General features: G+C 41.7%; 1 protein-coding gene and 1 long non-coding RNA gene across 7 annotated transcripts in view; one reads left to right on the top strand and one right to left on the bottom strand.

Moving 5' to 3' along the window:
* Window positions 1-4339: 4339 nt before the first annotated feature.
* On the bottom strand, window positions 4340-10471 carry LOC135972033 (uncharacterized). Its single transcript, XR_010588598.2, has 2 exons — window positions 10351-10471; window positions 4340-4546 (listed from the first exon to the last, which is right to left on the bottom strand). It is a non-coding gene; the product is annotated as an uncharacterized lncRNA (long non-coding RNA).
* GALC (galactosylceramidase) overlaps window positions 10382-14679 on the top strand; it is a 58008-nt gene continuing 53710 nt past the window's right edge. Inside the window, exon 1 of one of the 6 annotated variants that reach the window (XM_005561964.5) lies at window positions 10382-10603. In XM_005561964.5, the coding sequence (XP_005562021.3) occupies window positions 10409-10603 (195 nt within the window). In that variant the 5' untranslated portion in view covers window positions 10382-10408. Of the gene's footprint in view, window positions 11252-14679 lie in introns of all 6 variants that reach the window. The other 5 variants (XM_065549182.2, XM_065549181.2, XM_045396841.3 and 2 more) reach the window with 5 other exon arrangements.

Genomic DNA, 14679 nt, shown 5'->3' with positions numbered 1-14679 from the left:
CTGGGAGAAAAACAGAAAAGGGAGAATTGAGGCTGAGGGGTTTAATGATGGCTGTTGTGCTGTTTAAGGCTGGGATTAAGGTAGCCAACTTCATACAGTCTTTTTTTTTTTTTTTTTTTTGAGAGACTAATGGGATTGGATATATAGTATTTGATTGTAGAACTATTTTCTCCTTTGAGTTTCCTCTTGGAAACAGAGATGGCTAGGAGCAGTTGAACTAACTAGCTGAGACAAATAATTTTATGAAACTTGAAAATTTTATTTGAGAAAGATTTTTATTGTTATTACAAAACCTCTTGTACTTCAGCAAGTTAAAGTTAATGCCAAATCTATAAGCGGTTTAATATGAAGTGAAATTAGCTCCTATAACTTTCTTGCTATTGATATATAAAAAAGTCAGAAATATCACTTTTGAATCTTGCCCTCACAAACTTTTATTATAAATGAAGGGAAAATATTATTTAAAATAACATAATTGATTTGGGATGAAAATATTTAACCCAATTTTAAAGATGTAATCAGGACATTTTGAATCTGTGTTTGTAAAATGACATTAAGGGTTGGTGGTGGTGGTGGTGGCTTTTTTTTTCTTTTTTTCTCCTACCCGAGATGGAAAAGATGAGGCTGTATATAAGCAAGGCTTTTCATATTGAAGTTGATCAGGGTATATCAGGAATTTTCAATACTTCCTTTGTAGGTCTTTCTTTAAGAATAATAAAACTAATACTTTACATTTATAAAGTACAGGAAAGTTTATAAAGTAATTTAGCATATAGTAAATCATAAATCAGAATGTTACTGAAATAATAAAATTTATAAAGTAAAAAATTAATAAGTGTCTTGAACTTTTACAAAAATGAAAGTAATGATTTCAGTTTACTCGAGACTCTAATTCAAAATTCTCATTTTTGCTTGGTTTTGTACATCTGCTTATCTGTGGTTTCTATACACGGGATATCTTTTTTTAAGTTCGGGGTACAAGGGCATTGTTATGTAGGTATTTCATTACTCTCATGATCTCTTACTTTATCTGAATAGACTATACTTCTGCTTTTAGGGAAAGGATATTTTTTCACGTCCATATCAAATATGCATGTGGTTTGCTTTTCAAAAAAAAAAAGGTTGTAGTTAAGAAACATAAGAAATACAAACTTTCATTTCTCCTGATTTAACAGGAGAAAAAGCTGGAGCTGAGCTATGCTAACACCTTGCCAACTCTACACAATAAGAAATTTACCAGCTTTTAAGAATTTTGCTTCTTAATATGGAAAATATGGCAATACTGTATTTTCAATGATAGGGCTATCTTTTATAATGAATGGTTACAAATTTTAAATCAATGAGTCACTGTGACATTTTAACAACGTAACGCGAGATAATAAGTAGTAGTAGATAATAAGTAGTAAGTAGTAGTAGATAATAAGACAATAAGTAGTTATTCAGAACACTGCCTTAAAGGGGTTGGCAATTCTGACCAGTCCATTATTTGGTCTTCTTGTGGTCACAAACTGGGGACCCAACACTGGCCAGTTGGGCTACTCATTGTGTAATGGGGAGAAGATTGTGGATCCAATTCTCCATGGGGCAGACAGTGCAAGAGTGTGTTCTGCTGATGAAGGCGTCCTTTGTGAGACCACACTATCTGCTAGGTGTAGTTTCACTAGTCAAAGCAGCAACTAAATATGGCAAGGTAAGATTTTGAAATAATGCTGTATTTTCCCAGCCACATTTCTTTTCACTCTAGCCCTACCCTGACACTATCAGTGAACCATTTTGCATTTATTGCCTCGAGGAAATTTCTGGCACAAGCAGGGAAAAAAAAGAAGACAATGTGAGTTTTGAGTTTCAAAAGATTTAGGGAACTCAAGGCCATGGAAAAGACTGAGGCACAGACACTACGCTTGGGAGAATATGTGTTGAAATAAAGTAAAACTTCCCAGCCCCCAAAACTGAAAAAGATTGTCCTGCTTGGTGGGGGTTGGGTTTACCGTTGTGAGAGAGGAAGTATGTTCAAGAGCTTAGATGTGGTCAGTGCTTGAGAAAGGGGCCCTGCATCTTGATTGCTGTCCTCACTTCCAAGCAAGCCCTGAGGTAGGGGTGGGTGACAAACACCCTAGATGAGTTGTGTGATCTGGGGAGGAGTGAACCTGTTCCTCATTTCCAAGGAGAGACTCAGGAGTATGTTCCTGAGAGACCTCACTGTTGTAGTTGGGTATGGTTCGTTTGTCTTTACAAAGCTGGTGTTGATTTGATTCCCAGTGTGGCAGTAGTGGGAGGTGGGGCCCAGTGGGAGATGTTTGGGCAATGGGGGTAGATCCCTCCTTAATGGCTTGGTGCTGTTCTGAAGTAGTGAGTGAGTTCTCTCTCTGGATTAGTTATCTCAGGAATAGATTAGTTCTCGACAGAGTGGGCTGTTGTAAGTGAAGGGGTGACCTGCCCCTCCACACCTGTGGGCGTTTCTCGTTAGGTGGAACAAGAGACTTGAGAAAAGAAATGAGACACAGAGACAAAGTATAGAGAAAGAAAAAGTGGGCCCAGGGGACCGGCGCTCAGCATACAGAGGACCCACGCTGGCACTGGTCTCTGAGTTCCCTTAGTATTTATTGATAATTATCTTTACCATCTTAGAAAAAAGGGAAGTAGCAGGATAATAGGATCATCGTAGGTCAGCAGTAAGACATATGAATAAAGATCTCTGTGACACAAGTTTAAGGAAAAGTGCTGTGCCTTGATATGCATATGCAAACATCTCCATAAACCTTTTTAGTGCATAAAGAGCAGCATTGCGCTAGCAAGTCCCACCTTTCGCCGTAAGGCGGTTTTCTCCTTTCTCAGTAAACAGAACAAACAATCGGGTTTTACACCGAGATGTTCCATTGCCCAGGGACGGGCAGGAGACAGATGCTTTTCTCTATCCCAACTGCCAAGAGGACTTCTTTCCTCTTACACTAGTCCTCAGCACAGACCCTTCACGGGTGTCAGACTTGGGGACGATTAGGTCTTTCTCTTCCCTCGAGGCCATATTTCAGACTATCACATGGGGAGAAACCTTGGACAATACCTAGCTTTCCTAGGCAGAGGTCCCTGCGACCTTTGGCAGTGTACTGTCCCTGGGTACTTGAGATTAGGAGAATGGTGATGACTTTTCACAAGCATACTGCCTTCAGGCACTTGTTTAACAAAGCACACCCTGCACAGCCCAAAATCCTTTAAACCTTGAGCCACCACAGCACATGTCTCTTGCAAGGACAGGGTTGGGGGTAGGGTCACAGATTAACAGCATCTCAAAAACAGAACAAGATGGAGTCTCTTATGTCTACTTCTTTCTATATAGACATAGTAACAGGTTGATCTCTCTTTCTTTTCCCCACAGTAAGAGCCTGGATACCTCTCTGGCCCTCTCTGCATGTGTCCACTTTCCTTTGGACTTTCTCTGCCATGCTGTCTCACACCACATGCAAAAATTAACTCAAAATGGGTTAAGACTTAAATGTAAGACCTGAAACTGTAAAGCTGGTAGAAGAAATCATAGAAGAAAACTCCATGACATTGGTCTGGGCAATGAGGTTTTGGATATGATCCCCAAAGCACAGGCAACAAAAGTGAAAATAGACAAATGGAATTACATTAAACTAAAAAGCTTCTGCATATCCAAAGAAACAGTCAACAGAGTAAAGAGACAACCTACAGAATGAGATAAAATATTTGCAAGCCACACATCTCAGGGGTTAATATCCAAAATAAATAAGGAACTCAGCTCAATAGCAAGAAAATAAATAACCTGATTAAAAATGGGCAAAGGAGCTGAATAGACTCAGAATACTCTGAATAGACTCTGAATAGACTCAGAATTTCTCAGAATACATATAAAAGGCCAACAGGTATATTAAAAAATGCTCAAAATCACTAATCATAAGGGAAATGCAAATTGAAAACATAATATCACCTCACACTTGTTAGAATTGCTGTTATCAAAAAGAGGAAAGAAGATGTTGTCAGGGATATAGAGAAAAGGGAACCCATGCACACTGTTGGTGAGAATGTAAATTAGTTTAGCCATTGTGGAAAACCTGCAGTTCCTCAAAAAATTAAAAATGGAACTGCCATGTGATTCAGCAATCTCACTACGGGGTATATTTCTGTTGGAGAGCATTGTAACAGATGTTTCAAAAATATTTTGAGTGGTGAGAACGTCTTGTACAGTCATTTTTTTCATGCCTGGGGCCTGGAGCTAGGTGGATTCTAAAATTCTTTTCCTGGCAGGAGTGCAATAAAGTAGGTATTTGCAATCCAAGGAAGAGTAGAAATATCATAGGTAAAGCATAGGAGGACAATACAATTTCCTGGTATTCCTTTATTTGAGCAAATCTATGCTGTAACAATTACCAGCAAAAGGACTACAGGTGGTGAAGGCAATTTTTACAGTGGAGAAATGCAGACACAGAGACTGACACTTCTTTGCAATTACCACATCAGCTTTGGATCATAACCTGGTGTGTCCATCAGGGTTCCTTGCTGCAGGTAACAGAAACCATCTGTGGGTAACCTGAGAAGAAAATGAATGACTTAGAAAGAAAGAAATCAGGATATGGAACAAATTGATGCAGAAACTTCAGAATAAGACTTGTAAAATGGGTTAGAGTCAAAGGACCAAATAGACAGCCAGGTCACTCTGTCTGCGCATTCAGGTGAGAATGGCACTGCTTGATCACGCTGCTTTAGGTATCTGAGGCCACCGCTGATGAAGCCTCTATGCAGCTGCCTCTTCTGGACTCTGATATGGCTCTTGTGGGATTTCTCAACTGTGCATACATCTAGTTACTCTTCCAAGGTCAAATTTGCAGGTTCAAGGAACTGATTGAGAAAGCCTGGTCATTGTCAGAGCCTGTACTTCTAGGGACAGTAAGAGAGAGGATCTAGTTCCTTTACTTCTGAAGGAGGCAGAATTCTCCTTCACACCAAGACTCTCACTATGAGGAATCAGCCACACACGACATGGATTTGGATGACTGTAGACAACAACCTAGCAAAAAGAAAAATTGAGACCAATAGAAAGACAGGAATAATCTGTTTTTGCAGAATTAATTGTGGGGAAAGCAGTAAACTCAAAAGTTATACTATAGTTACATAGGTATGTCATTTATGTCATTATTTATATAATAAGCACTCATATAACACATAGGATGTGTGGGTCACTCTTCTAAGTGCTATATAAATATTAGCTTGTCCAATGTTCACATTAATGTATTGCCATCATTATCTCTATTTTATGGATGGGTAAACTGAAGCCCAAAGAAGTTATGTAACTTAACCAAAATTACACTGCTACAAAGCCATTGGAGAAAGATTTGAAGCCAGGCAACCTGGGGCTCCAGGGCGAATATTCTAACTACTATACTACATTGCTCTTTGCTATAGAAGTTTTTATTTGTAGTTATACTTAAGAAAATGTTCAGTAAGCAATTTATAATTTATTTCATTAGGTGGATTCTGTCCTCTGAATTATTTTCATTTTGTTTATGTAAAATCCTGAATTAATAGAGCCTTATAACATATTTTAGAGAGAAGTCACTGAACAGGGCAGTGTAACTAACAGTTGCAATCAAGAAACATGTCCAGAGTTGAAAGACCAGACAAATGGCAGATGTTGAATATATACTGAAAGGAATGTAAGTCATTCTCCCATAAAGACACATGCAAGTGGATGGTCATTTCAGCACTATTTGCAATAGCAAAGACATGGAATCAACCTAAATCTCCATCAATGGTCTATCAGTGAATAAAGAAAATGCGTTACATATACAACATGGAATACTCTGCAGCTATAAAAAAAAAATGAGAAGCCGGGTGCTGTGGCTCATACCTGTAATCCCAGCACTTTGGGAAGCCGAGGTGGGCAGATCACGAGGTCAGGAGTTCGAGACCAGCCTGACCAACATGGTGAAACCCCGTCTCTATTAAAAATACAAAAATTAGCCAGGTGTGGTGGCACACACCTGTAATCCCAGCTACTCAGGAGGCTGAGTCAGGAGAATCGCTTGAACCTGGGAGGTGGAGATTGCAGTGAGCCGAGATTATACCACTGCACTCCAGCCTGGATGATAGAGCAAGACTCTGTCTCAAAAAAAAAAAAAAAAAAAGAAAAGAAAAATTAGATCACGTTCTTTGCAGTAACATGAATGGAGCTGGAGGTCATTACCCTAAGAAGACTAACACAGGAACAGAAAATCAAATACTACATATTCTCACAAGTCAGAGCTAAACATCAAGTACATAAGGACACAAACAACAACGAAACAACAGGCACTGGGGCTGACTTAAGGGTGGAGGGTGGGGGGCAGGAGAGGATCAAAAAACTACCTATCGAGTACTATGCTTATTACCTGGGTAATGAAATAATCTGTACATCAATCCTAGGACATACAATTTACCTTTGTAACAAACCTGCACATGTACCCTGAACCTAAAATAAAAGTTAAAAAATATAGCAGATGTTACAGGACAGTTCGAGAAAACACTCTACACTCTTATGTCCCAGGGGATTCCTACTTTAAGAACTCAATTATACTTGAAGGTCAAAGCTCTGGGCAATCCCATAAATATGCACATCAGGTCCTCTGTTCACCCTGGGTTCTTAATGTACATTAGCTATGATTTGCCTTTAGTTCAATTCAACTAATATTTATTGAGTACTTAGCATAGTTTGGGCACTGTGCTTAAGATGTACAAATAAGAAATAAACCTGGCCTCTGCCCTAGAATTTCTGACAGCCTAATACCAAAAACATGGAATCAACCTAAATGCCCATCGATGGTAGACTGAAGGGGAGGTAGACTGATTTATAAAAGTAAAGCCTTTTCCTGAAGTGAGACAACAGACTACTATCATACTGTTTTATGACAGTTTTGGGGAAAGAAAAAAGAAAAAAAAAATCCAGACTGCTATTAGAGTTTATCAGTACATTTTCATTAAAAGGCAAGATCTCTGATTCCTCTCAAGAGACTATTTGATTTTGGTCACATTATTTTATTTAGAAAAAGGAGAGATGTGGGGTGGCTGAGGTGTAGTTGTGATACTTAGAAACACTTGTTATTTAAGAGAAAAATCATCGTGTTTCCTTTGGTAGACCATTTACGAACACTAGAATGGTACAGAGGTCAGTGTGGCCCCTGAGCAACGATAACATGCAAATTCTTGAAGTGTTTCAGATTAAACAGAGAGACAGAAACACTGTCATTACTTTTTAAACTGATTTAAAATCTGAAAACCGGGACCTTCCTTTCTTACCGTCTTATCTCACTGACCCTGATCCACAGACGCAAGGGAAGCTAAGCATATGATCACTTGTGGGATAACTGTCATTTTTCCTTATCTCACATCGTGAGTACATTTGAGGGCTGTGCCCAGCACTCCAAGGATCTCTGTCAGCTTGTATTTATTGGCCTTTTATTAGAAACTTTCTTGCCTCATGTCTGGTCTCATGAATATAGATCAGAAATTAGAAACAAAAAATATTTATCTGGTAAGCAATTTCTTTGGTAACTGAACTAATAGGAACTACTGGGACTTCTGGGAGTGAGGCTACCTTTTCCCTTAGAGTTTGTTTCCTCTTTTGTAGATTTCACACATTGCTCAAATATTTGTGGCATGCATTCCAACTACAAGGTGCAACTGAGGGCGGAGAAAAGGGAAAACTTAGTTGGGCAGACAGCTAAAGTTGGTCTTTGGTAAAATTCTTTTAAATAGAAAGACAGCCTGAAAAATCAAGCTACAGGCACAAATAGAGTGGCCTGGGGAAAACTCAGGCAACAGCTGCACTGATAAAGAAAGGAAGGCCCAGCATAGAAGCCTTTTGTTCTTTGGGTGATTAGCAGGTTCCTAGGAAAAAGTTTCTCCCCTTTTTCAGGCACATACGTGGTGGGCTCTATGGGAACTTGCATGGGGGTGGAGAGGGTGCTTACCTAGAACCCACAGTTACACAAAAAAGAGAAGCTGAACTTTATCCTTACCCAAGACATACCCACAGCTGCACAGATAAGGGGAGTTGCACAGATAGCTTTACAGTAAGTTACACGAACAGCTACAGAGATGAGAGGAGTTTCTTATAAAAGCTTTTGGATTCAACTGTAATAGTGGCAACCCATCTGGGACCCCTCTCCGCTGCAGACAGCTTTCTTCTTTCATATAATAAACTCTCTCTTCAACATCACTCTGGTGTCCACACTCCTTAATTCTTTTGGTTGTGAGACAAGCTTGGATAACACCTCAGACAACGAGACCACTGACCACTGACCCGTTTGACAATGACGTGCTACAGGATGGTGTACGCTGGGTATTCATACATCATCATGCAACTTCCTAACTTTATGTGTAAGGTGGTTTCCTCTGTTATCACCTTGGTATTTCCCATCTAGTCACGGTATTACATGGGTCTTACGCGCTTGTTAAGAGCTGGTAAGAGAAGCTTAACATTCACTTGATCGAATGGTTACCATGGCTTGTATCCACAGGAGCTCCAGCTCATGCTTAATATATTGTGTTAGAACAAATGGATCAGAGTGAATTCTGTAACAGTAAATCCACAGAACTGGAAAATTACTGACTTGCATCATAAACTGGTTGCAGTGGGAAGGTAGAGAGTTCAGATTGGTGTTGTACTGGGGAAAGAAGAAACCAAAGAAAATAAGTGGTTCACACACAGGGGACTATTTAACTGATCCAAGCCAGAAGACTACTGAGGATGAAGGGAGCATTATCAATAATTAACGTTCAGACAAAAGTTGTGACTGTCCTTAGTAAACCAGGATAGATGTAATTTAAAAAGAAAGAAAGAACAAACATAGCTAATGTACATTCAGGGATATCAGAGGACCTGATGTACATATTTATTGGATTGCCCAGAGTTTTGACCTTCAAGTATAATTGAGTTCTTGAAACTTAGATTTAGGTTTGTGGTTAAGGGGCAAAACAATCAGATTCCAAATAGGGTTCCGCAGACAAATCCCACAGGTCCTAAAGTCTCTGGGTCTTTTCCTTGCCATTGTGGTACCTCAGGGGCTTGTGTAGGCAATGACAACCAGCTCTATACTTCTGCTAAGAGAAATTTGGGGATCAGAAAATCTTTCTCTGCAGCTCTTCAGAGTCTCTTTAATTTACTTCAATAACAAGGAAATCAGAAATCTCAGGACAGTGCTGGATGTGGCAGAAATTCCAGGGCAATTCACGACTTTCCTACCAATTTAGAGTTATCTGTCTGGAATCACTTCAACTGACAGTGGAAGATAGTTTATAAAATTGTAGGGGAGGCAAAATTTCACCTTCATCCCTGTAGGGTCCCAGCAGGGCCCTAGTATTAAATCGATTTAAGATATTTATGGACTGTCAGGAGAGAACCACACGAATTTGTTTATTTTAAATGGCAGGGGGGGGTCTCACTAAAAAAACAAAAACAAAAACAAAACCTAAAGCAGTAGTTAAGAGTCAACTGCTTATAGAGTGAAATGGACAAAAAACAGTAAGTTGTGAAACATAAGGCGAAGGGGCTTGGGCTAGAGTAATTAACTGGGTAGAGAAGTGACTAGAAAGATAGGGATTAACAAATTTTGTTTGGACAGATTTCCCTCGACTTCAACTTTCTGTCCTTGAAGATAAGAATGCTATTTTATAGGGAAGACATCTTTCACATGGGAATTTCATCTCCTCCTTTTAAGACACATAATATCCATGAGAGTGATCTTGCACCTGCTGTTTTTAAGCGCCTTTAATTTAAAATAGTCAATATGCCACAGCAGCATATTTTGAGGTGGTATATTATTAACTCCTTCAAGGCTAAAAGCCTTGAATATGCCGGGGTAGTTTCCAGACTGGAGAACCTTCTCAGCTAACATTTGCCACTTGTGGAATGCATTCCATGTACTGAGTGCTTATTAACTTTTCTCTCAGTCCCTCACTGCTGCTCTTCTCGCCTCATCTCATATAAGGGAAAGCTCAGGCTCCAAAAGCAAACTGATTCCACCAAGATAACAATGGAACTGGGACCTGGGGTCCAAGCCTGGTCCTCGCACAAGGTAGATACTCCCTGAGATGCTGGGGAAGAGCCATGGTAGGGCCACTCATTGCCCTCTTCCCTGGGCGGACCTTGGACATCCACCTTCCCTGCGTTAAAGTGCTCCACTAGGTGACGTCGGAAGAGAAGTACATGTGAAATCCCGCGGCTGACCACAGACAGGCGAGCAGTAAGAAAAAGCTCGCCGCTTCCTTCCTCAACCCTGCGCTGGCTGCGTCAGTGGCCCTTGATCCGCACTCAAAATGGCGGCGGCGGCGTCAGCGTCAACGGCCTCCTGCCCGTACCTATCGTGGCGGCGACGGGACCCGCCTCCCTGGGCGCCGGAGTCATGTGACCCACACAATGGCTGAGTGGCTACTCTCGGCTTCCCGGCAACGCCGAGTGAAAGCCATGACGGCCGCCGCGGGTTCGGCGGGCCGCGCCGCGGTGCCCTTCCTGCTGTGTGCGCTGCTGGCGCCCGGCGGCGCGTACGTGCTCGACGACTCCGACGGGCTGGGCCGGGAGTTCGACGGCATCGGCGCGGTCAGCGGCGGCGGGGTGAGCGGCGAGCTGCGGGGATACGCGGGGGGCGACAAGAGCCCGCCCCGTGAGGCCCGCCCCACAAACCCCCGCGTCGTTGCCGTGCGTTTCGACCCGCTCCACCTTCGGCCAGTGCGGCCGAAGGTGCCCGTCAGCAGGCGGTTGGGGCGGGTGCGCTGCGGGGCTGGGACGGGTGCTTTCTCGTTTAACACGAACCACAGAGGCAGTTAGGTTTGAACGAATGAGGATCCGGAGGTCCAGAGAGTAAAGTGACAGGTCTAAGCAGTGAAGAAGCCGGGGCTGGTCCTAGTCCCAGGCAATGGGGCCCAGGCTGTCTTCATCTCGGAGATGGCAGTCGGGCAGCGTCGCTCCAGAAAGGGCCAGGGAGTGCGGGAGCGTCCGTGTGTGAAAGAGAACGCCCCAGCGGGATACTTTGGCTGTGTCTCTTCCTTTTGGGGGAGTTGGTGGGTGGTGGAGCCGTAAGTCCCGGGCAGTTGTTAGTGCAGGGTAAGGATGGGCTTCTCCGGAGACGGTAGCGCCGAATAGGATTTTGTTTGGAGGCACGACTGGTGCCTCAAGGTGTCTTTAAAAGGAATATAAGGGAGCGGCCTGAAACTACCAGGTACTCCCTCTGGGCCCACGGGCTTCATGGTGGCCAACCTTTGGGTGAGAAGGTTTTTGTTTTTTGTTTTTTGTACCTGAAATTACATCTAGGGCTAATTCTTTTTGAAAATGTTAACATTGAACTCGGGTTTTTGGGATTGAGTTGGATGGAGCTTGCATCCTTACATTCAACTCAGAACAAGCTTGAATGCCTGCTGCTAGGATGACCTGGTCGGTAGTCTGACCACATGATATAACCTGCTAGGGGAAATTTTTTTCCCCCTGGAGTTAGCTGATCCTTTTTGATTTTATGTTTTTATTCCCTAATTTGCAATCTCTGCAGCAGTGCTGATGTGTGTTTCAGGGGAAACCTGTGGGTCGATGAGCTAATGCATTTATTCTTTGCTACTACTATTCTCCTTTTTATGTTTTTGGTCTAAACCTGAAACAGCCAATATTTCATGAAATGGGGCCCCATCTTTTTTATAGCTTTACTTGTGATACTAAATCTAGTGTAAGAGCTTACCGAAAAATGGAAGTCTTTGTTTCCATTAGATTTATTAAGCCCAGTTTAAAATTACTAAGATGAGAAGAATCATTTCATAATTAGGAAACTCCTATCTAATCTGATAGAATATACAACAATTATTAGTATCCCTGTATAGTGCATTACTCCTCGTAGGAACTCACTAAATAATGAAAATGATTGCAACATTATATTTGCATACCACATTAAACTTCTTTGTGGAGTCCTTGGTCCCTAGCCCAAGTTGTGGCAGTAAGTGTTTAGAATGCTGTCATTTAATCTTTATGTCAGAGAGAGAAAGCAGTATGGTACAGTAAGTAGTTAAGAATGTAGGGCCAGGCGCGGTGGCTCATCCCTGTAATCCCAGCGCTTTGGGAGGCCGAGGGGGGTGGATCACAAGGTCAGGAGATCAAGACTACCCTGGCTAACACGGTGAAAACCCGTCTCTACTAAAAATACAAACAATTAGCTGGTCGCGGTGGCATGCGCCTGTAGTCCCCAGCTACTTGGGAGTCTGAGGCAGGAGAATCGCTTGAACCCGGGAGGCAGAGGTTGCAGTGAGCCGAGATCGCACCATTGCACTCCAGCCTGGGCGACAGAGTGAGACTGCGTTCAAAAAACAAAACAAAACCCAAAACCCAAAACCAAACAAAACATAAAGAATATAGACTAAAGAGAAGATTGCCAAGAGTGTATTCTGCGTTCTGCCACTTCACTGTATGACCTTGGCAGGTTATCTATTATAACTCCTCTCTGTCTCACTTTCTTTTTTTGGGATACAGTTATGTACCCACATGGTAGGAGCATCGTGAGGATAGACCTGAAGTCCTTAGGATAATGTCTTTCACGTTACTGATTTTGGTTAATAACCAGTTTCAGAGATTAGGGAGGAGAAAGTTATTTCAAGGCCACTGGATGATGAAATGTTCCCAGGGCTTTTTTCCTGTGCCTGTAAACAGTTCCAGGCCTCATTCAGGCAGTGTGGTTGGTAATCCTATGATTTGTTATTGCTTGATGGTGCATTTTAACATTTGGTTATATTGCCTTTGACTTATGCTGTTGTGTTAGGTGTGGCTATAGGTTTGCAATAGCATAATTGGTGTGTTTGCCTAAAGCCGATACTTTCTCTGTTAAATGTGGGAGTGCATAGAAGGCAGAATAAACCCTAGACAACAAAGTGCACAGTTTTAATGGCATAGTGTAGGACAGGAAGCATTGTTTACCTAGGGTCAAGGATATATTAGTGTGCCTATACAGTGTTCATTTAAAGATTGCCTATTTTGATATTGGAGCCCCTGCTAGGTTGTAAGCTCTTTGAGAAATATGTATTTTAAAAATTTGTATATATAACACTTGCCTTTATTGAGAACTTACTATGTGCCAGGTAATGTGCCAAGTCCTTTACATACATCTAATTTTAGTCTTACAACAGCTGAAAGAGTAAGATAGCCCACTTTACAATAATTTGCCTATGATTACATAGCTTATTAATGATGAAATCAGAATACAAACTCCATTTGACTTAAAGACTCCTATGTTATGTTGCCTGTACCAGTGCAACAAAAGACCCATAAAATATTTAATAAGTGTTTATTGAATAACAAAGAATGAGGATACGAACTTGAATAAGATTCAGTCCATGTCCTTAAGGAACTAAGAGCTGAGTCAGAAAAGTAAAGGAGTGATGAGGATGCAGGGTTCAAAGTGTTATAATAGAGATATGGATCTGGTGCCAAAGGATCCCAAAGGAGAGGCACTTACATCAAGTCAGTGAGCAGGGTCAAAAGGCATCCTTCCTTGAAGAGGTGGAATTTAAGCTGAAAGGTGAATTGGAGTTGTCCAAGAGAGGATGTGGGGTGCATTCCAGGCATAAGAATAGAAAACATTGTTTGGTACACCTAGATAGAAGGTGTGAGAGTGATAAAGTATCAGGGTTGGGAACTGAATAATTAAAGGATTTGGGTGCAAAATTGAGCAATTTGAACTTTATCCTGAAAGCTTTTGGGGAAGGGAAGATCTTAGCACGTTTACACAGAAGAGTTTCACGATTACATTTGTGTTTTGGGAAGGTTGCTCTCGTAAGTAGCATGGAGATGGAATAGAGGGAGAGGCAGAGGGGATGCCCTGAGACCACTTAGGCTTTTCCCATAAGTGAGGAGGGCCTAGGTAAGTCAGTGGGGTTGAAGAGTAGAGGAAGGATTTGAGAGCTATTAAGGATATCTTGGTGATTGAGGGTGCATGAGACGTTTGGACAAAAGGTGGCCCAAGTTTATGGTGGAGGCCAGTGTTCGTTACTGAGACAGCAAGCTCAGGAAAAGGAGCAGATAGGTGCAAAAATGCTATGTTTGGTTTGGGATATATTGAGATAGATGAGAAGAGTGACTAGAGAGCAGCTCCATGGGTCTTTGCCTTACTGGTAGGGACTGGGGATGTTTTGGGTGTGAGAACAAGTAGATATGGGCACTACCAGAATGTCAGTGGTAGCATATGTGAGAATATAAAATAGAAAGTTAAACCCCATAAAAGGGAAGTATTTTGTCCCTGTCATCATACACACAACTGGCAAAGTGTCAGCAGTTTGAACCTAGGACTGTCCGGTTTACAAGCCTGAGGATGTGCTACTATTTCATGCCAAAAAACGGCCTCTTTTTGTTTATTTTTTGATTATATTGCCTGCCAAAGGATAGATTATAGGTCAATTATTGGTTTTGTGATTTCTTTTTTCAAATAGTTGTATGCCATGGTCCAGGCATGATCAGCTATTGGTCCCCGCACTGTCCACCCTTGTCTTTCCATGCATTCTGATGCCACTCTTGGGTTAAGTTTTCTTAGTACGGCCTGGTCTGGAGATTATTGCTAGTTATTCTTAATAGTAACAGGTAGAATTTATGAGGATGGGGAAAGTGGTGCTTCCTTTCAGCACTGCTGCTTGTGATGTTTTTCTGGAAGATGTTAAGGGAAAAAT

This window comes from Macaca fascicularis, chromosome 7, assembly GCF_037993035.2.
Source record: "Macaca fascicularis isolate 582-1 chromosome 7, T2T-MFA8v1.1".
Taxonomy (NCBI): domain Eukaryota; kingdom Metazoa; phylum Chordata; class Mammalia; order Primates; family Cercopithecidae; genus Macaca; species Macaca fascicularis.
This window is presented reverse-complemented; position numbering and strand designations above follow the sequence as displayed.